The sequence below is a fragment of the Elaeis guineensis genome, chromosome 12 (assembly GCF_000442705.2).
Source record: "Elaeis guineensis isolate ETL-2024a chromosome 12, EG11, whole genome shotgun sequence".
In the NCBI taxonomy this organism is placed as follows: Eukaryota; Viridiplantae; Streptophyta; class Magnoliopsida; order Arecales; family Arecaceae; genus Elaeis; species Elaeis guineensis.
The window spans coordinates 80,958,891-80,985,136 of record NC_026004.2 but is presented as its reverse complement, the minus strand read 5'-3'; the positions used below and the strand labels follow the sequence as shown (position 1 = coordinate 80,985,136).

At 34.3% G+C, this 26,246-nt stretch overlaps 1 protein-coding gene across 1 annotated transcript in view; it reads right to left on the bottom strand.

The window, feature by feature from the left end:
* Positions 1 to 25,055, bottom strand: part of DEF1 (MADS-box transcription factor 16) — a 37,122-nt gene extending 12,067 nt beyond the window's left edge. Inside the window, 6 exon segments of the mRNA NM_001303583.1 lie at positions 23,799 to 23,840; positions 24,264 to 24,363; positions 24,469 to 24,530; positions 24,653 to 24,719; positions 24,845 to 24,987; positions 24,990 to 25,055. Coding sequence (NP_001290512.1) covers positions 23,799 to 23,840; positions 24,264 to 24,363; positions 24,469 to 24,530; positions 24,653 to 24,719; positions 24,845 to 24,987; positions 24,990 to 25,031 — 456 coding nt within the window. The 5' untranslated portion in view covers positions 25,032 to 25,055.
* Positions 25,056 to 26,246: the final 1,191 nt, after the last annotated feature.

The following is a 26,246-nucleotide window of genomic DNA, read 5'->3' as shown; positions in this document are numbered from 1 at the left end:
TTCTTGACCGACCTAGGCTCAACGCCCTTAAGGCTATAGTCTTCACTTATCATTTATAATCCAATTCCAAACTAAGTATGGAGTTGGAGAAATATGAGGAAATCAGATACTTGCTAAGTAGTATTTTCTGATAGCTGTAAAAATGAAAAGGTCTGTGGAAGCTCTACCAATTAAAATACTTGATCAAGAAAGTAAAGTTGATATCATCAAAAATCGAGGAGAACCAGTCGAGAAACTTATTATTGTTCTTTTGTGTGATGATCCAAAAAAAACTGTCCAAATTGGATCTCTATTGAAGCCTGATCTGAGGGAGAAATTAATATCTTTTCTTCGGATGAATGCCGATGTCTTTGTTTAGTCAGTCTCTAATATGCCTGAGATTTTAACTGATCTTATTGTACATAAGCTGAATGTTGATCCAAAGCATAAACCAATGCAACAGAAGAAAAGAAGTTTCACCCCGAAAAGATAAAAAATAATAGATGAGGAAGTCGACAAACTCTTGAAAGACAAATTCATCAGAGAAGCATAATATCCAAAGTGGATTGTAAATGTTGTCATGGTTAAAAAGGCTAATGAAAAATGAAGGATCTATGTTGATTATACCGATCTCAATAAAGCTTGCCTAAAAGATAGTTTTTCTCTCTCAAAAATTGATCAGCTTGTTGATGCTACTTCAAGACACAAATTACTAAGCTTTATGGATACTTTTTCTGGTTATATCAGATCAAAATGGCACTTGAGGATGAAGAAAATATGGCCTTCATCACTGAAAAAGATTTGCATTGTTATAAAATGATGTCTTTTGATCTTAAAAATGTAGGTGCTACATACTAATACTTGATTAATAAGATTTTTAAGTAACAAATTGAAATTAATATCAAAGTTTATGTTGATGATATATTAGTAAAAAATACTGAGTCAGATCAGTATATTGCCAATCTGGAAGAAGCCTTTAGAGACTACGAAAATATCAAATGAAGCTCAATCCCAACAAATATGCTTTTGAAGTAACTTCAAAAATTTTTTTAGATTTTTTTGTAACTCAAAGAGGAATTAAAGTCAATCTTAAGAAAATTCAAGCTCTATGTGAAATGAAGCATCCGAGCTCCATCAAAGAAGTACACCAACTTACTGGATGAGTAGCATTGCTTAGTTAATTTATTTTCAGATCAGCTGATAAATATCTTCCTTTCTTTAAAATTCTAAGGCAGATCAAAGACTTCGATTGATAAGATGAATGTCAAGCAGCCTTCGATGATCTCAAGAAATATCTCGGCACAGCTCCATTACTATCAAAGCCGATCAAAGGTCAAAAATTATTCATGTATCTATCTATTTCAGCAAATGCTGTTAGTTCGATTTTAGCTTGAAATGATGCAGGGATACAAAGATCCATTTATTATACAAATAAATTATTTAGAGATGTTGAAACTCGATATTCTAAAATTGAGAAGATAATTTATACCCTCATTGCATTAGCAAGATGACTTTGATCGTATTTTTAGGCTCATTCTATTATAATTCTGATCGATCAACCTTTAAAATTAATTTGACAGTAGCTTGATACTTTAAGAAGGATATTCAAATAGGCTATTGAATTAAATGAATTTGATATCAATATGGGCCTCGATCTTCATTGAAAGTTTAAGTATTAGCTGATTTTATTATTGAATGCTCTATTCCTAATGAAGAACCAATCTTAAAAGAATTAAAAATATCAAAGATTCTTATTTGATACTGTACATTGATGGAGCCTCAAATTCGAAAGAAAGTAGAACTAGTTTAATTCTAACGAGTCTAGAAGGCATTGTTAGTGAGCGTGCTTTGAGATTTAATTTTAACACTCAAACAATGGAGTAGAATATGAAACGCTAATTGTAGGACTCAAAATGGCTAAGGAGCTTAATGTTAAAAAAATTAAAATTTTTATTGATTCTCAATTTATCGTCAGTCAGGTATGAGATTAATTTGAAGCTAAAGATTTTATGATGTTTCAATATTTATATAATATGAAAGAATTATTAAAAAACTTTGAAAATCTGAAGATCATGCAAATACCAAGGACAAAATGTCTGAGCTGATGCCCTATCTCATTTAGCCACATCAGATTTTTTCAAACTAAATCAAGGTGTTCTTATTGATATTCTTAAAAAGTCTAGTATCGAGGCCTTACTAATTGTCCAAATTTAATATGAGCTAAGTTCCATTGACCCATTAATGGAGTATATTACTAAAGAACCTCTACCGGTTGATCCAGTCGAAGGAACAAGAATTAAAAGACAGGCCCCATGGTATGTTGTTCAAGATAATCAATTATATCAGAGGTTATATTCACTCCCACTGCTCCTATGCCTAAGGCCATCGGAAGCTGATTACATCCTTCGAGAAGTTCATAAAGGAATCTCTAGTAACCATTTGGGGGGTAAAATTTTAGCTTATGAAATAATTCAGTAAGATTATTATTGGCCTACTATTCAAAAAGATTCAACCGACTTTATTAATAAGTACTGCGATCAGTGTCAAAGGTACGCCAATATATAACATCAGCCTACAACTGAACTTATTTCTATTACAGTGCTGTGGCCTTTTGCTATATGGAGAATGGATATTCTGGGATCCTTTCTAATGGCCATGGAGCAAAGAAAATTTTTAGTTGTGACTATTGATTATTTTACCCAATGGATAGAAATTGAACCTCTGACATAAATCACTGAGAAAAAATATGAGATTTTATGTGAAAAATAATTATTTACCATTTTGGTTTGCCTTGAGTTATAATTACTAATAATGAGCAATAATTTGATAATCAAAATTTTAAAAAAATTTATTCTGAGCTCTACATAGATCATATATTTACTTCGATTGGACATCTACAATCAAATGGAGAAGCTAAATTTATTTATAGAACTATCTTTCAAGGCCTAAAAATAAAACTCATTGAGGCTAAAAGTCTCTGGGTAGAATAATTTTATAATATTTTATGGGTATACAGAACTACACCTCAGAGACCAACTAGAGAAATATCTTTTAAACTTACTTTCGGAACAGAGGCTATAATACTAGTCGAGATCAGTTTACCTACAACCAGAATAGAAAATTTTCATGAAGAAAATAATTCAGATCAACTGAGGACTGATCTCAATTTATTTGAGAAAACTCGAGAAAAAGCCCAGATTCATATGGTAGTTTATAAACAAAAAGTAGCCAGATATTACAACTCTCAGGTAAAGCCTAAAATTTTTTATAAGGAGATTTGGTTCTCCAATGAGCTGAAGTCTCAAAACCAATGGAGTAAGAAAAACTCATCCCGAATTGGGAAGGACCTTATCAGATTACTGAGGTGATCCATCCAAGAGCTTATCGAATTAAAAATTTAGATGGTACGATCATTTCGAGAACATGAAATATTAAAAATCTCAGAATGTATTATCAATAAAATCTTTCAATAAAGCATTCGATTTCTATCCCAATGAAGATAAAGTTCTAATCAAAAGTTCCATTGAAGAATTCTTTTTCATCCAAAGTAGATTAGTAAAAATCGATCAAACGATGATAATAAGATTTAGGTGTCCAAATGAGGTCAGAAAAAGTCAAACTAAGGCTACAAAAATTCCAACCACAATAGGATGAGATGATGTGAGACATCCAATCTTCGAATTGGATCTCACAAGATGATGTGAGACATCCAATCTCTGGATTGGACCTCATGAGATGATAGTGAGATATTCGATCTTTGGATTGGACCTCACGAGATGATAGTGAGACATCCAATCTCCAAATTGGACCTAACAATATGACATTGGATACTCAATCTTCGAATTGGACCTTAAATAAAAAACCTAAAATACTTGATCTCTAGATCAGGTTTCACAGATAATAGGATAGACTCAATCTGACAAGAAAGCACTCAGATCTATAAACTGGATTTTGCTATATCGATTTAAGGTGATTAATAATGAAGATCACAAAAAGACAGCATGGGTCATAAATCCACGAATAAAAGAACCCGACTTGTCACTTCGAACTTAGATAAAGGTACTTTTAGAACCTTTACAGTGAATTATGAGAGATTAAGTTATCTATAGTTAGTTGATCTGATTCAATTTCATTCCATAACAATCTTACTTGTTAAAGTTAATCACATTGACTTCGTTATCTACTTGGTTTGAGAATAGTTAATATTTGATTACTTACCTAACCAAGGTTGAATTACATATACTCATAATCATCTAACCGAAGTCAGAAAATAACTATCTATCGTGAATGATATTTTTTGAGACATCCAACCCAGATCGGATCATCCAAGATTAGTATTAGTTAAAAAGAAAAAATATTGACATTGAAAAACTCATTCATTAATGTAAAAAGTATTTATAGAAGCCCACATCGGGCTAATACAAATGTTTAGAAAAAAAAGAAGAAGATAATTCAGGCCTTAGCTTGGGAGTTATTTGTTGGAGGAGTTGAGGTAAGGTCTTTGCCGACTGATTCCTTCGAAATAGCTTCGATGATGGAGGCCTCGATTGGACTGTTTGGGACTTCGATCGGAGAAACTCCAATGATAGAAGTGGAAGCAAGCTCAGTAGTTGTTGCAGAAGTCACTTCGGCTACTACTTCTAGAGCTGCTTCTATTATGACCTTGCTGAGATCAAGGTTAGGAAAGAGCTTGATAATTAAACTCTTGTAGCTCAAAAAGCCATAATTGAAAGCTCCTTTTGAGGCCTCAGTAACGTCATCTTGAAAAGTGTCGGAATTCTTATAATCTTCAATAATCCTTGACATCCACTCTTTGTCTTTATCAAGTTGTCTCTAATATGGGACAAGAGCTTCATCATGCTTTTCAATTATTGACTCGACCTCCTTCAGCTTGGCCTCCAACTTTGAGATTTTTTTCAGGCTGTTTTTACAACTTGTCATCTTTATCATTCATCTGTCATTGGTTGTCCAGTCTCCTTAATGGAATCTATTTTTTCTTGGAGCTGTTTCTTCAGCCCCGCCATCATTTTGCTTTCTTTGACAGCCTTCTTCTTTACTGCCTTCTTGACCTCCTCAACTGCTTTTTTGGCCTCTTTCTTGGCCTTGAGCCTCTCTTTCAAAAAAATTTTATTTTTGAAGAACCATGTCAAGTGCTCATTGAGCAACTTGAAATACACAACCGACTGCAAAAAGAAAGATATATTCAGATCAACAAATAGCCAATGTAAAAAAAAAAAGAAAAAGAAAGAAGAGAGTGGAAGAGAATGAAGACTCACGTTCATGATACTGTTGAATCCATAATTTATTATTTGCTCCAAAGAAAGATCCCTCCTATCAGCATCTAGGTCCTTTTGAGGCATCATTGTACAGAGCAAGTCCTTGCCTAGTCTGGGTGTCTCCAAAAGTGATACCTTCGCCAAGTCAATTTTTTTTTGATGAGAAAGTTGGTGGGTTGACATCAGGAGTCTGTGACCTCAGATGCTGATTGCTCAGCCAAACTAACTTGGCCGATGTTGGAGGTGTTGGGGAAGATGCCTACTTTGGATGTGCAGACTCTTTAGGAGGTGGACAAGCCACCTTAGTAGGTTGATGAGTTGATTTTGCTGGTGGTATAGTGGAGATCGATGTAGCATCTATGTCAATTAATATTGGCCCAGGTGATGATCGGGGGCCAATCGATCTTAGAGGAGCAGTCTCCTTACTCTTCTTGAGAGCAATCGGTTAGATCCTTCTTCCTCTTCTTTGAGTTAGCCAGCCTTTGTAGGTTGAACTTCATTATTGCTACTATATAAGGAAAAAGATTGTTAGAAAAGAAAAATGATGAAAAATGATAAAGCAATAAAGAAAAAGAATTAACATCAGACTTATCTTAAGGAGAGATCTGACTGATGTCGGTGTCAAACAAGGACTGATTGGACACCAGTAGGCTCAACTTGGATACTTTCATATCTAAAAGCTCTACAAAAGTCTCCTCATCCTCAGATAATATTTTGTTATTTGAGTTCCATTTGGTTTTAGGCTTAGACTATTTACAAATAAAACCCTACGAAACATTAGAAGAAATAAAGAAAAAATGATTTTTTCAATTATGTATTGAAAAAGGAAGAGTGGGACCGAATTTATATTGAGGCCAAGGTAAGAAATACCATCAGTCTTTTTCATAAGGATGTTTTCTTAGGATGACCAGCATCCTAAAGAGAGAAATTCTTAGTTCTATAGCAAAAAATTTACGATAGATAATGAAAACTATGATCATCCTAATGGCATTGGGAGTAACCTAGATTGGATGGAGTTTATAGAAGTCTAAAACATTACTGAAGAAAGGATGTAAGAGAAATTAAAGTCCAGATCGAAGTGCCTCATCATAAAATACGACATAACCTTCTGGAGGTTCAATAATCCTACCATCCCAACTTGGAGTTATAAGCTGAATCGAATATTTTTTCTTAAGTTCCTAAAGATCGAGATTGGTCAGGACAGATTGTTCAGTACTTGGGCCGAAATAATCTAAAAAATCTCTTATAGGAGATTCTAGATCATCCTAACCTGAGGTACTAACTTCAGCTGTTGTCCGAGATAGATTTTCCATCTCAAACTTGAGCAGTGGTTGGGTTGACCGAGATATCCATTGGTCCTGACTTATCTCATTAGTCCTATCAAAAGATATTTTTGAAAGGAAAGAAGAAAGTAAAGGTGAATGGGAAAAGAGAAACAGAAAAAAAAAGAGAGAAAAGGGAATAACTATCCAAAAAAAAAAATAAAGATTGTAAAACCTAAAATCTCAGATGTTCATGGAAAAGAAGTTGAAGATGAAAGAGTCTGCCTAATATGTAAAGAGGAATTTGAGGAAGCTTTTAAAAGACTTCTTTACTTCTTTCTTCTCCGGCTCCAATGACTTTGGGGGGTCTCTACTCCGATACCAATGATGTTAGGGGCTCTGAAAAAATTTCAGCAAGACTGTCATGTGAAAAAAATAGTAAAGTAATTTTTGAACAGAGTATAGACCTATTTATAAAATTTACTAACAGTCTCAATCCATTTGATATGCCATTAGATCAATGCCACTTGTCAGTTATCCGATGGTTCTGCAGAGAGTTGTTGCGACGCACCTCTTCTTGATTAAGCCATGCAAGCAGGATCCATGTGATAGCTGAAGTGGCCAATTACAGTATGACACCTAGCACATACACATTAGGGACTAGCCACCCAAATAATTGTGAGCTCCCGATTTTCTAAGCGCTCATCATTACTAAGTTCAACAAATCATTTTCAAGAAATTGTGTATGACTTTGAGTGATTAAAAAATTAATACTTCCAACCATCGTGGTATGGAGCATTTATGATGACAATACAGGTCAGGTGAGATCTTCTGAAGAGACTTTCCACACCCGATGTGAAGAACTTCACTTCGGTGTGAAAAATGGAGGGCATATATTGGTACATGTTATATGATCTCATTATCTGGATACGTGATGATAGATTATTATCTAAATCATAAATATTCTTTCAGGTTCCATCGAACGTTTACTGATCTACTTTTTCATCTGACATTTGATCGATCTAACTTGCTAGTATTGTTCTTAAAATATGATACTCATCTCAGCTTGTGATCGATCTACTATGAATTACATCGGTCTCTAACCAATATGATTGTTAACTAAAAGAATCATAATATTCAGTTCAGTCAGTTGCTGATTTAAGCTAGTCACGTCGATAAAATATCGATGTACTATAAGAATGCAGACGGTTATCTGACAGCTATCATCTAATTAAGCATTAGATATTTTCTAGCTATCCTATAGCTAATCATCACATGGATAAACATCCATGATCTTTATATAGCTGACCATTCTATTATAATAAATTAACGGCCTAACAACTTGAGCAAGCCTCCTCACCCCTCTATATAAAGGAGGGTAACATACCCTCCATAAGGTAAGTCGGGATAGATAGAGTGGAGACTTTGTTGAATCATTTTCAACTCCTCCACTGAAGGAAACAAGAGTCCTCTCTCCATTTGTTCACAATCTCTTTTCTCATCCTTCTATTCTTCCATTTCCACAATCTGTTCTCAAGGCTTTATTTGACTTATCCATCGAAGGGTCTTGGATCGAAAGGTGCCCCACCAATTTCGGGACTTCTTTTATAGGATTTGTTGCAGACTTCTCCAAATTCAACTAAGAAACATTCCAATTTGATCCAAGACCAATCTCATCGTCTGTCTTTTGAAGCCTTACAACAACATGCACATATGAGATGTGTGATATAAACATCCATGTGATTATTTCTCCCATAAAGATATATCCAATAATGCACATGTATATAAGTCATTTCTCTTCCATCTATTAGCTTAGGATTTTGGTTTGAATATTAACACAATATTAGAGCCAAACTATCCTATCTCGCTACATCATATATCTTCTCTTTACAAACATTGCACATGAAAAAGGGTGTTAGTAAATAGTCCAATATCAGATAGTTTTGCAGTCTAAGTTGGTCTCACATAATAATGGACTCTTCCACCTGTTAACTTGAAATTATGGGTTCAAGATTGCTAGGCTTTAAATCTAATTTTCTCATGATATCTTCACAATCAAGTTAAAATAAGCTAAAAAATAGCAAATATGTACCATGTATAAAAAGAACACTTGTGACTAATTGTTGGGCCCTGGATGCACTCTTAAATGCCATTACATGAGAAAGAAAAGGGAATGTGATTGAGAAATCAGGGCTCTCGAAAAGAAGCCTTAAAGTCCATCCTATAATCTAATCCCTATATATTGTTGTGGAAGTATATTAGTAGAGTACGCTACCTGATGAAAATGAAATGATCTTTCTTAAAAGAAAATTGATTTTTCTCTTAATAGAAATAAGAGGAACCACCTCCTGATGTAATCTAGTACTCGTAATGTTATGTTCAAATAAAACTTCCAAAATTATATGGATAAAGCCAGATTTCCTGATAGTAAAGCCTTTAATTATTTTATTTAGTAAGATGAGAGAAGGGATGCATATTTTATTATTTGTAGGAAGAAGGTGCTTGCACAAGAAGCCCATCCATTTTCTGGTGAGAAACAGACATTCGCATGGTACATATTAGACACTAGTTTTGTATAATTTTAAAGGAGCAATACAAGTGAGTTGTTATGTTGGTCTTATAGTGGTCATAAGGCTGATATGATCCCAGCTAAAGATCAAGCATTAATGGTGAGCAAGAAGAAACTTAGGAGTAAAAGCATTTAAACACTTTAGCCAGTTTTTTGTAATTGTAGTTTGTTCTATCTTAATTTAGTTATTTTGGTTTTGTATTTGATTTAGGATTTTAGATAGGTCATTTTGATTTTTGAAGTATCTAGTTAATGGATTGATCCAATCGGAAAGAAAGATTATTTCTTTTAATCGGCTCAACTTGAATTTCATAAAAATAGAAGATGAAAGAATTACAAAAATAGAGCTAAAGTCCAATTTTTCATTAATTCTTCACATCATAAACTGAGATACATAACCCTATTTATAATAGTGAGGTTTGCTCTTATAGAAAAGAGAAGTTTTGAGAAATTTTTTTTTCTTCCATCTAATCTTCGAGCATCGAGGCTTCTTCTGACAGTCAGCCACCAAGCCCCTCTCTCTCCTATTTTTTCTCTCTCTCCCTCCCTTCCTCTCTCCTTTTGTCCATCTCTTCTCTTTTGCTATATCTTCTCTATCTCTCTCTTCCTCTCTTTTCTGGCATTGGCCAGTTGATTCTGATTGCGAGCCGAGATACTCCCCTACCCCCTCTCTCTCTCTTCCTAGTCCTTTTCAGCAGTGTGTTAGATCATTTTTGATTCGAAGCCAAGCTATTCTCCCTATTCTATCTTTCTCTCTCTTTGTCGGTCCTTCTCGATGGTGGGTCAAGCTATTTTTGGCTGGGAGCCGGTTCTCTCTCTCTCTCTCTTTCTTTCTCTTTGTTGTCGGAATCTCTTCCCTAACCAAGCCTATCCCCCTCTCTTTACTACTATACTTTTTTTATGAGTTGTCATTAGCCTTTCATGACAATTAGTCAGTCATCAAATTTTATTTTCTGATCTCCTCTCTCTTTTCTCTCTTTGACACTGGATCTATCCCTTCTGGTATATCTGACTGTGACCCCTTCCCCCCTCTCTTTCCTTCCTTCCTTCGACTTTGAGGATGTTCTTTCCTCTTTCTTCCTTCTCCCTCCTTCGGCCCAAGATAGAAAAATGACTTCTCCCTTCCTCTTATCTCCTCCTTTTCCTGGTGTTGGACAGTTACTGGATCTCTTTTCTTCCTCCCTTCCCCTTAGCATCGTCTAGATCTTGTGAGGTCCTCTTGCTGACTGATTTGGCCATGGGCTTGACTGTCGGGTGCCTCTTTTATTTTTCTTTGCTGAAGATGATCGATTGCTCTTTCCCTTTTTACCTTCTTTCCTAGTATAATTGGTATCGTTGTCGGCTAGATCCGAACATTGTGTTTCGCTCTCTCTTCCTGGACTCCTCCTTTGACCTCCAAATTCTTTCTCTTGCTTCTTGGTGCTGGGCTTGGATTGTCTCCAGCCCTTCTCGATCATTGGCTAGTTGTCAGCTCTTCTTTTTTCCTTGCGTCAGATTAATCTCCTCAACAGCTTACCTCCTCCCCCTCTGAAGTTAACCAATTGCCTCTTTTTCTCTCTACCTTTTCTTCTAATAGAGATAGTGTCTTTATCGGTTAGATCCGATTATTAAGTAGCTACCAAACCCTCCTTCTCTAGGCTACAGATTGGGCCTTGGCCTTCTTCTCTTCTCTTGGGCCAAGCTAAGCCAACAATCTCCCCTCTTTGGTGAAGAGCAGACAATATGTAGGCTTCTCAATTTTGAAACTCAAAGTTGAGAATTTGAAAAATATTATTTTGTTTGTATGAAAGGATTTGAATTTCAAATGTTGGTGGGATGCTGCGAAGAATTTAAATTTGAATATCAAATATTGATAGAATGATGGGGGAGATTTAAATTTAAATTTTAAATATTGATGGATGTTGTGGGGCTTCTCTTACTCTTTCATATCCTTCTTTTCTTGTACTCTTTTTTTCTTAATAAATTTTGATGGATTTTTTTCCTCCCTTTTCATCAAAAAAAAAGGTCCGCCCTTTTATAATTTGAGTCAGATTCTTCTTTTTATCTTTTAGGAGGATGTTGATCATTGAACAAGTTAGGTTGGACAATTCTTTCTAGTTTAAATAGGAATAGATCTCTAAATAAAGATAAATATTAAAAAAAATAAAATTACTAAAATTTTATAAGAGATAGATCTCAATTTTTATATCAACTTTATCTTTCATCACTCTACTTGATTCTTCATAGATTGAAAGATATCTTTCAGTCAAAGTCTTTTTTGAAAAGAAAAGTTTTGATTTGACTAGCCTATTTTGAAGGCGTAAGCAATAAAATTTTAGCTTGATTTAGATCTAAAGTTATAGATCTCAAAAAAATATTCAAATTCAAAAATAAAATCATCTTAATTGGATTTCATGTGATCAAGTTATGGTCTCTTGAAGTTTGCCATACAATTTGGCTTCCTAATGTGGTGAATTTTGCTTTCGATTCCTATCCAGCTCTTATTGTAATAGCCAAAGTAGTCCACAATGAATCTGAGGATCCTCTTAAATTAGGGCTCCCCTGTTTAAGGGATTTAGTTTCTACAAAGTTAGAATTGAAGGTGGGAAAATACTTACTTCCCCATCTCATGGTTGAACCATTTGACTTTACTTGAAGATGATTTTTGGTCTCGCCTTTTTTTGCTCTCAGGTCTCAGTGGATTACTTTCATTTGCTCTCAAATCTAGACTTCATGGTAGGAATGCTTGTTGTCATCCTTCCTCATCGACAAGGACTATAGTGACTCCTCCTTAATCTCAATCTCTATTGATCGATTGATGGAACCAAAGGACAAGGCCTTGACCTCTCATGAGTGATATCGGTTCTTTATACCATCATCATGCACTCATCACAAACATTAACAAATCACTTCACTTGGGCAACAGTTGCAAGGTCAAAGTTACCTTATGTTCTTGAGGTGTTGATCATGAACTTTTTCTCATCCCTTATAAGATGATACTTTCTCTATCGTCTATAGAAAATTGCATCTTGATTCTAAAGGTACACATTTCTAAGGATAACTTGACAAATATCCAAAGAAACTATTTCAAAAGTTACCTCACAAATAAACCTCTCAGTGATGGCTAACTTGAAGGTACACTATCTCATAATTTTTAACTTGACATCCTTCTGAATCCAACTAAGAGGATAAGGATATGGATGAGGCTTGATCTACAACCTCGATTTCTGAACCAAATATTGGAAAATGAGGTTCTTCTAGCTTCAAAGATTTATAATAGCCTTAATGATACTCTGCTTCACTTGAATCTTTAAGTGGGTGAGTTGTCATGTACCTCTAGATCCGTTTTAATTGTTGTATTAGGTTTTCTCACCATCAAGCTCAATTTGAAGTTTGCTTACTCAAGTTCAGATAGCTCCTCAATCTCTATAGAATTGAGGACCACTTTTTATTTTTCTTAAAATTATCATCCTTGGGCTTCTTCTACTTTAGCTCCAATTCAGGATGAAACTTTCAATACTTCTCCTTGATGTATTTTCAAAGATTTCAATGATCATAATTTTTTTTTTTTGAGTTATGTTGATATGCTTTTTGCCTTCCTTATCTTCTCTAATTTGATTTTTCTCCTCAATCTCTATGACTTTCATGTTAGCTTTACTGATATCATCAACCTTAAAGAGTTTCATCTTTTTTTAGATGCTCTCATGAAGACTTTCAACATACTTTATAAAAATTGTATAATTGTTGATAAAGATTCCAAGGCAGATTGCCTGTTTGTGGAACTTGGTGGTATAGTCCTAAGTGGATTGATTATGTTTCTATCATAAGTATTATCATTTGATCCACCGATCTTCCTTATGGCCAATTAGATAAAATTACTTCTTGATTAAACCTTTGAATTGGCTCTGCACCATATTAAAAATATTATTATTTCTCATATATGAATTTCATCAGATAAGAGCATGGCTAGAAAGCTTGAGATAAGTAAAAGCTATCTTCTAGATGCCATAATATCTATAGATAATAAAATAGGTTTGTAATTAGTTTAGCCAATTATCTAGCTTTTTTTCATCAATGGTTCCATTATATATGGGGATCTCAATTCAAGCTTTAACTTTCAATGATTGAAGAAAGATTTTTCATACTTTTAGGTAATTCAATCTCCTCACTAGATAGAAGATCTTCATCTCCAAACATAGGAAACAGTTTCACAACATGAGTTGCTGGTGTTTGTGCTTGTATTGAAATTATCTTCAATCTGGAGACAATCTTCATGAGTTGCACAATCTTCTCCTTGAGTTGTGTAAGACATCCTTTTATCTCATTGTCCATTGAAAAAGAATTAGTAGCCATATTTGCTTTTATATTTCGATGTATTTGAAGCATGGATAGCACTTCTCTTGATTGTTTGTATTGTTCACGTATTTAAACAATACATTAAAGCTCTCCATAAATATAGAAGACCAACGCTCTAATACCAATATGATCCGATCGAGAAGATGAAAGATTTTCTTCAATCCACTCAACTTGAATCTCCTAGAAAAAAAGTAGAAGATAGAAGAATTATGAAAATAAAACTTAAGTCTACTTTTGTTTCATTGATTCTCTATCTCATAAATTGATGTATATAGCCCCTATTTATAATAATGAGGTTTGCTCTTATATAATTCTGATCAAATTATTCTTATCTTCTAGAAGGACATCCCCTATTGCATAAGTCAAGTTGGACTCCTCTTCCTAGTTTAAATAGGACTAGACCTATAAAAAAAGAAGATAAATATTTAAAAATTATGAAAAAAATATTAAAATTGTATATATGATAGATCTTGATTTCTACATCAATTTTATATTCCTCGCTCTATCTAATTCTTCACAGATTAGAAGATATTTTATGGTCTAAATCTTCTTCAAAAAGAAAAATTTTAGTTGACTAGTCCATTTTAAGGTTCAAATGATGATCATTTTAATTAGGCATCGTAGGACTAAGTATACCTACTAAGATTTGACATATAATTTGACTTACTAATGTGATGGATCTTACTTTTGGATCCTATTTAGCTCTTACCTGTAGTAGCCAAAGTAATCTATATTGAGTCTGAAGATCTTTCTAAATCATGGATGGTTGAGATTATACCAAGCTATAGTCTTTTAAAATTTATTATTGCTTCCATTTTGCCAAGTTAGCAACTACCTGAAATACTTAATGAGCTCCACTTAATTATGTTTCTTATCAACTTAGAAGAGAATAAGTGAATCAATACACTCTCTTAAGTTTGTATGGATTTAGAGAGATTGGATCAAGTCAATTGGCTTGGCTCAAGCTATCAAAGATAGATAGCTTGACTAGAATCATCGTGAGAGGGAGAAAGGGTAGGCATGGATCCACCAAAGCCCTCGCCCATTTGTCCATCCTTGGCCAAATCCTTTGCTTCAGGGTGTGAGGAAGGTAGAAAGAGTTAGCTTAGCACCCCCTTCTTTGTTCTTTCCTTTCCCTATCCTATGACCATCATCCACATTTTTTTGCTCTCTCTCTCAAATCTTCTCATCGCCAAGCATCACCACTTTCCGCCTACTCAATTTTCTTTATTTCTTTAAGCATGCCCCAACCACCTCCTCTTCTTATCGCCAATCTATTCTCTAAGAATATATTTTTCTCGCTTATTTCCATTAATCTCTCTCTCTTTTCCTCTCTCTAAGGCATGCCTATCCTTGACCGTGCTGGTTTTAAGGCCACTATCAATCTCTTTAGATCTCTCTCTTTCTACTTACCACCATTTGAGCTATCAGAATCCATGATTGAGCAGCTGACGAAGCCCTACTAGAATCCATGATTGAGAGACTAATCGAGAGTATATCCTACTCCACACCTTTTCCTTAGTCTTTCATTCGTTGATCCCTCTTTTTCCTCTACCTGAAAGATTTGAGGCCCTATTTTTCGCTAAGATTCTATCTTTCTTTATTCTAATAAGACTTAGTACTCTCTTCAGCTCCTTCTCTCTTTCCATGCTATTACTCAAGCTATTGACTCCATACCAAACCTCATTATATACCAAGTGGCTAAGTCAAACCCTTTTCTTTTAGTCTTATCATCATCGAGTCTACTATTTTTCCTTCTTCCTTCCTCCAATCATCATCATCCCTTTCTCTAGCTTCATGGGTAGTAGTCCCTCCTTCCACCTCCCTTAGTGTTTGAGGTCGATAAGGTGAGATCTTTGAGTATCTTACCGCTATATATTAATCACAAAAAGGGATCTTAACTGCCACCTTCTCTCTATTTTTCTTATCTCTTTCTCTCTATCTTTTTCTTTCTCTCTCCTTCCTAGATGCCACCTCCACCACTCAACCACCAATCCTTCATTGAACTCAATGAATCAGGCCATTGATGACAATGACTTTGCTATTCTTGCTCAAATCCAATCCTCTTTCCCTAATATTATTGGTTGCCCCATAGATTTGATCAAAATTATGATGTCGGACATCACTACCTAGAAGGCATTGTCCTTTAACCCTCTCTCTTATTTTATTTTTCTTAATCTGATAATCTCAATTTTGGAGAGGCGCAAATATCTGGACAGGAAGCCATCTAATGTGGATGCTAGACTTGAATTCTTGGATTGTCGTAAAAGAATTATGATCCCCTCACTTATTTAGTTTGATGATTAATTTATAGTGAAGGTCAGAGAAACAAGTAGGATTTATGGTCAAATTCATAGAATGGATTGATATCTTAATTATGATTTATTGATATTAGATTTATTGAAAACTATTAGGAATACATTTGGATTTGAGGTGTATTATTGGCTTTGTTATCAATCAAGGTAAAAAAATTATAATTTGAAAAAATTTCAAAATTGTAGAATCTGAAGAAAGCCTCACAAATCATGAGACCATTTAAATGCCTAAGATTTTAAAATGATATCTATGTTTATTTTAGATGAAAACTTAATCATTAATATGTTCTATCTAGGTTGCACTAAAGTTAGTTAAAGAGATTTCTTATGTTTTATGAGTTGAGCAGTAAGTACCTCTATCCTTAATTTTTTTTATTATGCATGTTATATAAATCGATTTAAAATTTTATATTGCTTATTTTTATACCTGCACTAGAATAATTATCTAAATATTTAAAATTTAAAATATGAATATTATTTATGTATAATTATATTTGTGTTTAAATTAAATATACATGATACAAACTCTACATCATAATAGATGTTCATATAATCAGATGCAACATTTGCTCTTTAATCTGACTATGCATATAAGTTTAGGATCTAGTCTTCTTGCATGCCACAAAATGAGACAAGCACTGACATATAATAATCAATAGCATGATGTATATTCAAAAGCTAATTTTCTTTAGAGCTTAGCTGGTAAGGTGATTACTAGCATATATTATTTACTAATTTTTAATTTATATAAATCAGAGTAATTTTTTTTTGACTATATTAGTCGAATGATCATTCGCATATGTTGATAAATGACATGAGTATTCAAGAGCTAGTCTCTTCCTAACCATGCTACAGGGAATGGTAGCAATAGTTGTAAGGCTAAGACAGAATGGATAGTTTATATATATTGATTTAGAAATTGATTTATTGATATAAGCATTATATATTTTATAAATAATGTTAGTAAATATGCTTTATGAAAATTTATTCTGTATTTATCAAATATTTATTCCTAATTGCAAATCATATACTTTGAAAATTATTGTTTTATATCTAATATGCTTGATCTAATTAGAGATAAAAGGTGACTTACAAAGCTATTAGCATACTATCGTTTTTCTTTTTCGTTTTAGATATTTGGTGGATAGCTTGGATGAATTATGAGACTAAGAGTAGGAGACTTAGGATCTAGGACTTATCTTCTTCTATTTGCAAATAAAATGTTATGCGCATAATATTTGATGGAGTCCATAATAAATATTGATTTTATAAAATGAACTTGATTTATTTTTAGAATGCTCCAAGTTTTTTAATTTTACCTAGACTACTATTCAATACCTTGCATGCCTCATGAGTCAAACTCTGCAGGGCATGCAACCGTGTATCATGTGCCTACTCATGCTAGTAGGATGGGGTGTGACATATCTGTCCCTTTTCTTCCATCTAAGTATTAAAACTCATAAGTTTATATATTTTATTGTCCATCATATGTTAAGATGGCTTATTATACAACAAAGACCAACTTTTCTGTAGAGATTGAATATGATCTTAATTTTATTATTTTCTTCTTCTTTTGGAAGATTTACATGGCCCAGGGCTAGTTCTATGTCTCTAAGCATCTTTACACTTCCATTCTACCAATTTCCAACACTTCATTTTGTTAAAATTTTGGTCTCATATAACATAAATCCTTAAAATGTATTATGACTAGCCTTAGAGGGTTAGCTTACATCAACATGATATCAAAAGATTAAAAAGTCCTAAACTAGCAAATTTTTTAAAATCTACAGCAATGGTAAATAGTTTGGAATAAGACATGCACCTCCAACAACATGAGGATGAACATGAAAGCTTAGGGTGGATAATAGGCGATATATAAAAATAATTAAGAGCAACTATATTCCAGATAGATAATATAGATAAATAGATGAACAACATTAACAAATGATTGTACGAAGTTATAGAAGTTCTAAGTGATTGGACAAATGTTACTTGGGTCAAAATTCTACAAGTTAGAAAATGATGCCAAGATTAAGCCCCATTGCACATTTGGAAAACAACCCTTAAAAAATCTTAAATAAAAATTTTTATTTTTGATTTTTTAAATTCTTAGGAAAATAGTATATTGGCTTATCTTCTTAAAAGTAGTCATATGCTAATAGCAACAAATTGTAGCAAATTAAAATTTTTGAAACTCAAGATAGCAAAAGTATGGATTCAAACTATGTGGATAGCAAGATATTTTTTTCACAAAAACATTGAACACCAACCTCGTAAATTTGATAAATAAGCTATATAGAGTTATCATCATTTTGAACCTTTTTGAATGATGGAGAAAGGAGTAAAACCAAAGTTTCTAGAATTTCATGGATAAATTCTTTGGTATTCTTATATTGGTTTTCAAGTGTGAATAAATGTTTTGCTTGGCATGAGGTGATTGAAGAGTGGAATATGCAATATCCAAAAGCAAATTTAAAAGGGGCTGATAATATATGGTAGAACCAAGTTTAAGAAGTAAATAAAAGAAGTAGCAAAGGAGATGCATGACATATAGGATGACATGAAGATACTTTTTTTTTATGAGAAGAAGGTAAAACCTTCGTTATTTATTTATGAATAATAGTATACTATAGTTACATCAGGGACATACCTGTATATAGGCAGGTTCCTATCTAGTTGAACATGGAATTGATCAGTGGTTACATAGAATGTATTGGAGATGATTTCTGATAGTCAACCTAACTAATATCCATGGTTATAATTAACTCCTTGCACCATAGATCACATATAAGCTGCAGCTATAAAAATGCTCATAAAACATTCATCTGCGCCTGTTAGCATCTGTAATTCTCACTAAAGATTGTGTGTTTTCATTCTTAGATAAGAGAACTTCTCGAACAGGAGCTAACATCTTTAGTTGCTCCGTTGTTAGGTGTGATGCCCAAGAAAGAAAAAGTGACACAGTTTCAGCAATCGATCGTGGATAAAAAGTATAGAAGTCGAATAATCTTTTATTTCTTTCCTTCCAAAGACACCATTGACCAATTACGAATAGAGCAGCTAGTTTAGGTCTTCTATCGTGTTGCATATTGATGAGTCTCCAAGTATCCCATAGGGTGTTAAGCATGCATAAAAGTTTCGACAATTGCAGGTCTGAAAGTACTTGATTCCAAATTGCTTTTGAAAAAGTATAGATGAGCATTAGATGATCATTAGTTTCTGATAAGTCATCGCAAAGTGTACAGTAATCAGTTCCAATTATTCCTCTATTAAGAAGATTAGCTTTCATTGGGATTTTGTTGTGAGCACTTAGCCAAGCAAATAACTTGGCTTTCTTTGGTATTAGGAGTTTTTATATAATATTACTCAGTAGAGGCCAAACTCCTCCATCTTGCAGAAAATAGTAGATCCTTCATGCCAAAAAAATATTGCTACTAAACCATTTCCATTGTATAGTATCAGGTCGTTCCGTTAATGTAATTTGTTCAATGCTTTCCTATAGACTCTGAAAATCTTCTTGGTATCTTTGAGGAAGAGGAGTACTAAAAGAGCTATTATCAAGTAGATTGCTTAATACCTTTGCCACTGAGTTGTTGCACTTCAATGCTATTGTGTAAAGGTGAGGAAATCGATCCTTCAGTGGATGATTATGTAACCAACTATCTTTCCAAAATAATACTAGTTGCTAACTTGAAAGTGGATTAGGAGTAGAAATATTTCATGTGTGCTGTAAACCATTCCAAAATGAAGAGGTTGATTTGTGTATACCTTTAGATCTCTAGTGTGAAGTTGGGTGGATAGTGGCAATAAAACTACACCACGGGTCACCAGCATTAGAGTAGAGCTTCCACCACCATTTACAAAGAAGAATTGTATTGAAAATTTTTAGATTGAGGAACCCCCAGTCCTCCAAATTTTTTTGATCGACAAATATTCGACCAACATATTCTAGAGTGCCCTTAGTTATACTCCTCGTTTCCTCTCCAAATGAATGATCGATGGATTTTATCAATTTATTTGATAATGAATTGAGGGAGAAGGAATGTATCCCTCCAGAGTAGTGGGATCCCTGTAAGCACTGCATTAGTTAGTATAAGCCTACCCTAGAGGTTAAGAAGTTTACCTTTCTACCCGATCAATTTCTTCTGAACCTTCTCAAGGAGTGGATTCCAATAAGTTTTCCTCAGTTTAGAATGATGGAGTGGGAGACCCAAATAAGTAATGGAAAATGTAGCCACCTTGCTTTCTAGGATAGATGCAACTTGCTGTACTGACATCTTTGCAATTCTCAAGCCAAAAAATTGGAATTTTTCAAAGTTAATTTTGAGACCCATCAGTAGCTCATAACTATAGAGTAAAAATTTAAGAGTTTTGATGTATTTTAGATCATATCTGCAAAATATAAGTGTGTCATCAGTGAACTAAAAGCTTTGAAGTTATCCCATGATATTATATGATCCAATTCCAACAAAAAGATTGAACCTACTTGCTCCCTTGATCATTCTATATCAACAACTAAGAGAAAGAGCTAGGCGAATAGAGGATCTCCTTGCCTGAGATCTTTCCTCAATTTAAAAAGTTTACCTTTATCACCATTAATAAGGACTGAGAATTTAGCTGTATAAATCAGATATTCTATCCATTGACACCACCTCGAATCAAAGCCCCGTGCTGGATAGCAATTTCAATAGAAAGCTCCAATCCACATTGTCAAAAGCTTTCTCGAAGTCGACTTTATAATTGAGATCCTTGTGTACTTCAGCTTTGCAGAAGTGTATAGTTTCCATAGTCATTACAAAATATTCAGAGATATTTCTTCCTTGTTGAAAGCAAGCTCTGTGGATAAAATTAACAAATTCATTTTCTGTGGAGCCTTTTCGATAGAGTTTTTGAAATATTTTTTATTACTCCATTAATCAGGCTTATTGGCCTGAAGTCTCTAACTGAATACACACCAATTTTTTTTTGGGATAAGGGTGATGAACAAGTAGTTCAGATGGTCTACATTAGCTGATTTTACAGTAGGTTCATCAGGTCATGTTTGATGATACACTAGAAGTGCATATAGAAGGAGAATGGGAAAATATCATCCGGGTGACTTTTCCAAAGCCAAGTCATACACTGTATCATGGATTTCTTTCTCCATAAATGGATACTCAATGTCAGCAAGATCCAGAGGTCCTTCTGGATAAAGAATCTTCCAATCAGCTTGGATGAGTCATTCCTCAGTCGAGCCTAGTAGGGTAGAAAAAAAGTTGTAGAATGTGGATTGGATTTGCTGCTATTCGATAATCTTCTGATCGCCTTGCTAGAGTTCAGTGATAGTATTCTTTTTTTCCTGTTACTTGCCCAAACATGGATAAACTTCGTATTGCAATCCCCATTTTGAAGCCACTGCATTTGGGAGTGTTGCTTCCATAGATCTTCCTATTTTAGAAGATGGTCTAGTGCTGACTTGAGATGCATCTGTTCATCATTTTGAAGTGATGAAAGCTGTATTAGTTCTTCTTCGGTATCAAGAGAATCAATTCTTACTCTAAATTCCTCTTTCGTTAAAATGATATTTCCCATAATGGCTTTATTCAGTGCTTAAGTTGGGATCTTAGAAATCTCAGCTTTTGGACCATGTCAGTAACTGTTTCGTTTGCTTTGGGTGCCAACTCCGACCAATACTTGATATGCTCTTCGAACTCTAAATAATGAAATCACAAATTTTCAAACCGAAAAGGTTTGTTGAAAGGTGTAACTTGTAGCCTCTGAGTTAGATGCAAGATAAGTGAGGTGTGATTAGAAGTTGTTCGGACAAGGATGGAGAGTATTGCCAAAGGGTATCTGTGTCACTCTAAATAAATAAAACATCTGTCAAGTTTGGTACGAGCTGCTTCTCTAAGATGACATGAAGACACTTTCCTAATGGAGTTGGAGAACCTTATCTTGGAATATTAATCTTCAAAATCCTTTGATTTGAACGAGGCAAACCACCTTGAAACCCTTCATATCATCCTTTTAATAATCAAACCATCCTATATTGCTAATGTGCCAACCTGAAAACTCATTTATAATTGTTCATTGCAAGTTTATCAATAATGGTGGTCTAATTTGTCCATATTATAAAATTATTTGGAAGGCAGTCATTCCTAAAATGTGAGTATTTATTTGGCTTGCCTTAAGGAACAAGTTTCATGCTAGAGAAGTTCTAGCTAGAAAAGGATGGCAAGTGAATTCGAGGTGTGCTCTTTGTCTCTGGATTAGAATCTATCACTCATTTATTTATTAGATGTTCTTCTACAAGAAGCATTTGGACTTCTATTAAGATCTAATTCAACTTAAGAGGTTGGCCGGTAGATCTTCATGACCTTTGGGCCAAATAGAGGCAAGAGAAATTCCAAACTTCAATTAAGAGATTAGAAGATCAACTACTAGCTGCTCTTTGCTTTGAAATTTCGTGGGAGAGAAATGCCATAATATTTCTTAGAAGGAATTGCTCCATTTACTCAGTCTTTCAGAAGATTCTATATACTTTCCACAACTGGAACCCCTTATTCGAAGAAAGTAGAGGTGAGTCATTACATTCTTTAGTGAAAGTTGGCTTTGTTGGTGCACACATCCTCTCATTGAAGATATTTCTCTTAAATTTTCTTCTCCTAGACTTCCACTTTTACTTCTCATTTTATCTTTTCAGTGTTTTTCTATCTTGCACATATTTTTCGATCATCTTTTTCAATAAAAAGGAAAAACTTCATGATTCGTCCATTTTCTATTAAAAAGATTGCTCATACTTCCATCCCAACAGTCAAAAAGCATGAACTTGCTTCTCATACATAGCCTCACAGCAAGATTTCAATTTTAGTAGAGCAATGCTATAGTAACTCAAAACAATTACTCAACAAAGCCATTCAACTCTCTTCCACCATTCACGTTGCTTTATTGGGGGACACAATTCACAATGCAAAAATAATAAGGGCAATGAGAACGTGGCACACAAGGTGAGTGATTTTGAGTTATGCTTTTATGTTACTAAATCCCTTTTTATGTTAATATTTTATTCAAGTTAGTTTTAGTAGATATTGCCCAAATTTTCAAGGGTATTATATTGGGTCGTTTCCCCTATTGTCACTAAAGAACCTAATGTAAAAGAAGACATTGGAAATATGATATGGATAGGTAAAAAGAAAAATCCTAGCACCTACCTCATTTCAAAGGTTCCCATGAAGAAGTGTTGAATGCCAAACAAACAATATAGGATCAACCAAAATGTCAAATAAAAGAATGCCATAATATTCATGGGCATTTCAATTTTAAAAAGCATATACCTTTGGTTGATGAGAAAAACAACGTTGAGCAAAATTATGGGAAGTATTCTTATGAATGTGATCCAAGAAGACCAGTGAACTCGATGTAGATACTTTGGCCACTATGAGTCAGGAGGTTAAACATGGTTCAGGAGTAAAATCTGCTATATTGGGAAGTTGAGTCAGAAGTCAAACTTTCAGAGATCATAACATGGTCATACAACGTCTAATTTCAATGACTCTTTTTTTTTTAAAAAAAATTGAATAATTTTTCGAGATCTGCAACGTGACACCATTCTATTAAGAGCGTGCTGCCCCCAGCGATCGTGTCCAAATCTTCTACTTTTTTTTTGTGAGATTCAAATTAAATGGATTAAAGAAAATCTTCCTTCTTTTCGATCAAATCTGAATATCTATTTATCATATATTTTGCTAATCATAGATGCAAGATGGGAGCAACAAGACAGTCACAAACAAGTTGTTCAAGAAAAGTAGGTTGCTTTCTCATCTGGCTATTAAAACCCTTAAACCAAGATTTTGACAATTCTACTCATATTCCATTCAGTTTTATTCTTTCTGCAATTATGATGGCTCCTTTCTACGTGAGTAATATTTCATCTACTTAGAGGAAAACAGTAAAGCTATTCCTTTGCAAATCATTACCTTCAGTCTTAGATAGGAATGTTTGAAAAAGACTACGTAAGAAGTGGACACGCAAAACCGGATCAAAGACCGTAAAGAATGATGGTAAGAAAGCATGTTAGCCTTGCCTTTTTCTTGTAGGTATCCGTCTGCGTGGTGATCACATGGTACTGCCATCCAGATGAAGAGAAAGTATCAGATACGTGATTCAAGCATATCCATAAATTTGCAAAATAATCTGAATAATTTTAATATAGATAGAAAGTAAGTAAATAAATTACAGCTTAACCAGATTTATCCTATTTTTCTTTCACAATTTTGATTCTGGAGTACTTGTGGTAAAGCCAAGGCAAGTCTCATGGATTCTGTATGCTGAAATCTGAGGAATTTTAGCATAGAAATCCCATGCAGAGACAAAATATATGGCTGAATATTTAGCAATGAAACAGCATTAATTGAGAATTAAAAAATTAATCATTCCAGAATATAGACAACTCGATCTCGATGCGCTTCTCATCATTTATCTCAAAAGCTCTCAAAACATGGAGAATAAGGAATTAAAATAGGTGCAGTGAATAAATGGGGGATCTTACTTTTCTGTGACGAACAACCTTCAAAGCCTCATCTAAATTTTGCTCAAGACCGCGCAGTTCATGGATGCCCAAACTGTCGAGATCTTCACCCATCCGCTGCCTGCTCATCAGAACCAGCACAACAAAATTTAAAGGCAAAAAGAAACTACATGCTTATTTTTACCAGAAAGTACTAATATTACAATATTCTCTTTTGGCCCTCCACCTTATTTCTCTGCGGAGGTTCTGGTTGATCTCCCTCAGATGGTTCAAAGTGTTTTGCATTTTCTACTCCCACAAGAAAATACATCAATATTAGAAATCATTTTTTTTCTTTTTTCTTTGAAAAGAAAAATTAGAAAAAAAGCATATTTGTAGAGAGAGAGGAGAAGAAGAAGAAGAGTTTCTGCCTCGTATTGGGCGCTCCACAGGTTGATCCCTGACACCTGCTGGTAGCGATCAAATATGGTCTTGGTGCTGCCATCCAGCCATCAATCATCCATCATTACAAACACATAATCATAAAAGAAGACTATATGAGTTTCATTTTTATCAAAAAAAAAAAAAAAAGGGGACGAGGAGGGATAATATCGTGTACACACTCGGAAAGGGGGCTGCAATACTCGGAGAACTTGCCGGTGCTGGAGAACATGATAAGCGAGACCTCAGCATCGCAAAGCACCGTCAGTTCCTTAGCCTTCTTCATGATCCCCGTCCTCCTCTTGGAGTAGGTCACCTGCCTGTTGTAGGATTCTCTATCTTCTTGATCTCTATCTTCCCCCTCCCCATCTCCAACTCTCTTTTCTCTCTTCTCTATTTCTCAAGCACCCAGGAAGGTCTCTTTTCCTCTGAGCTCTGCTTAAAAGAAAGCCAAAGGAGAAGGGAGCTATAAAGGTGTATAGAAGAGTGGTGGGTGGGTGGCGTGGAGAAAGGGGTAAAGAAGGTCGGGGGCCTTTCCATTCCGGCAAGGGAGAGCAAAAAGCTAGCGCTTCCATAATGGCTTCACTTTCCAAATTCGTGAAAGCTTTGGGTGTACCGGGTAACGTGTGATGTCTCGCCAGTTTAAGAATCGGTCGCTTTTCCCATCTCACGCTCTCTATGCCTCCTTTCTCTCTTGCTCTCTCTCTTCTCTGCTCGGCAAGCGAATTATCAAACAACAACTGATGGAGTTGATGGTATGTCTGTGTAAATATGCAAGCAAAAACAGACATTAAAGAAGTTAATAAGCATTTCACATTTGTCGGATCTTCGAAAAAAATATTTTTGAAAAGACGTACGTACTAAAGAGGTTCGATGTATGTAGTTTATTTAATTGCTTGGCATTTGGAAGTAATGTATTGCTACAGCTTTAAGACCAAGGATGAGTAATATTACATGGTGGATTCTGAGGTTTTTGCTGAGGAGAGTGCTGCTTTTTAAAGAAAAACAACACCTCTTATTTCACGGATAGAATGACAGCCGTCCACATATAGAGCACTACAGTACCGTAAGGAACCAGGATTGGTTCCATCTGACGCGCCCCCAACAATTTACCACCGTGTATATTAATGAAGACCCCAAAACAAATACACGACCCTGACCCAACGATGGTTGCTATTCATGGGGTCCAGCTAACACCATAAAAATAAATAATTAATCAAGCAAACAAAAGGCTTGGCGTAAATCAACTCCCTTTCTATTATTCATAAAATATAGTTTCTACTTTCTATTACAACGTCTCCATGTGGATTATACTAATGATTTGATTTGCAGAAAGAAAGAATTCTCTCAATTCTCAACTTGGATCCTTTAAAAAATTTAGAAACAAATAGAAAAATTTCAAAAGTAAGGTTTACATCCCTCTTTCTTTCATTGATGATCCATACACTGTAAACTATGATATAAAGCTTCTATCTATAATAGTAGGAAGATCCTTTCTTATATAATTCAAGTCAAATTTTTTTGATATTTTAAATATAACTAAATTTTTAAAATAAATATGACTATAGTAAAAGTGATTATATA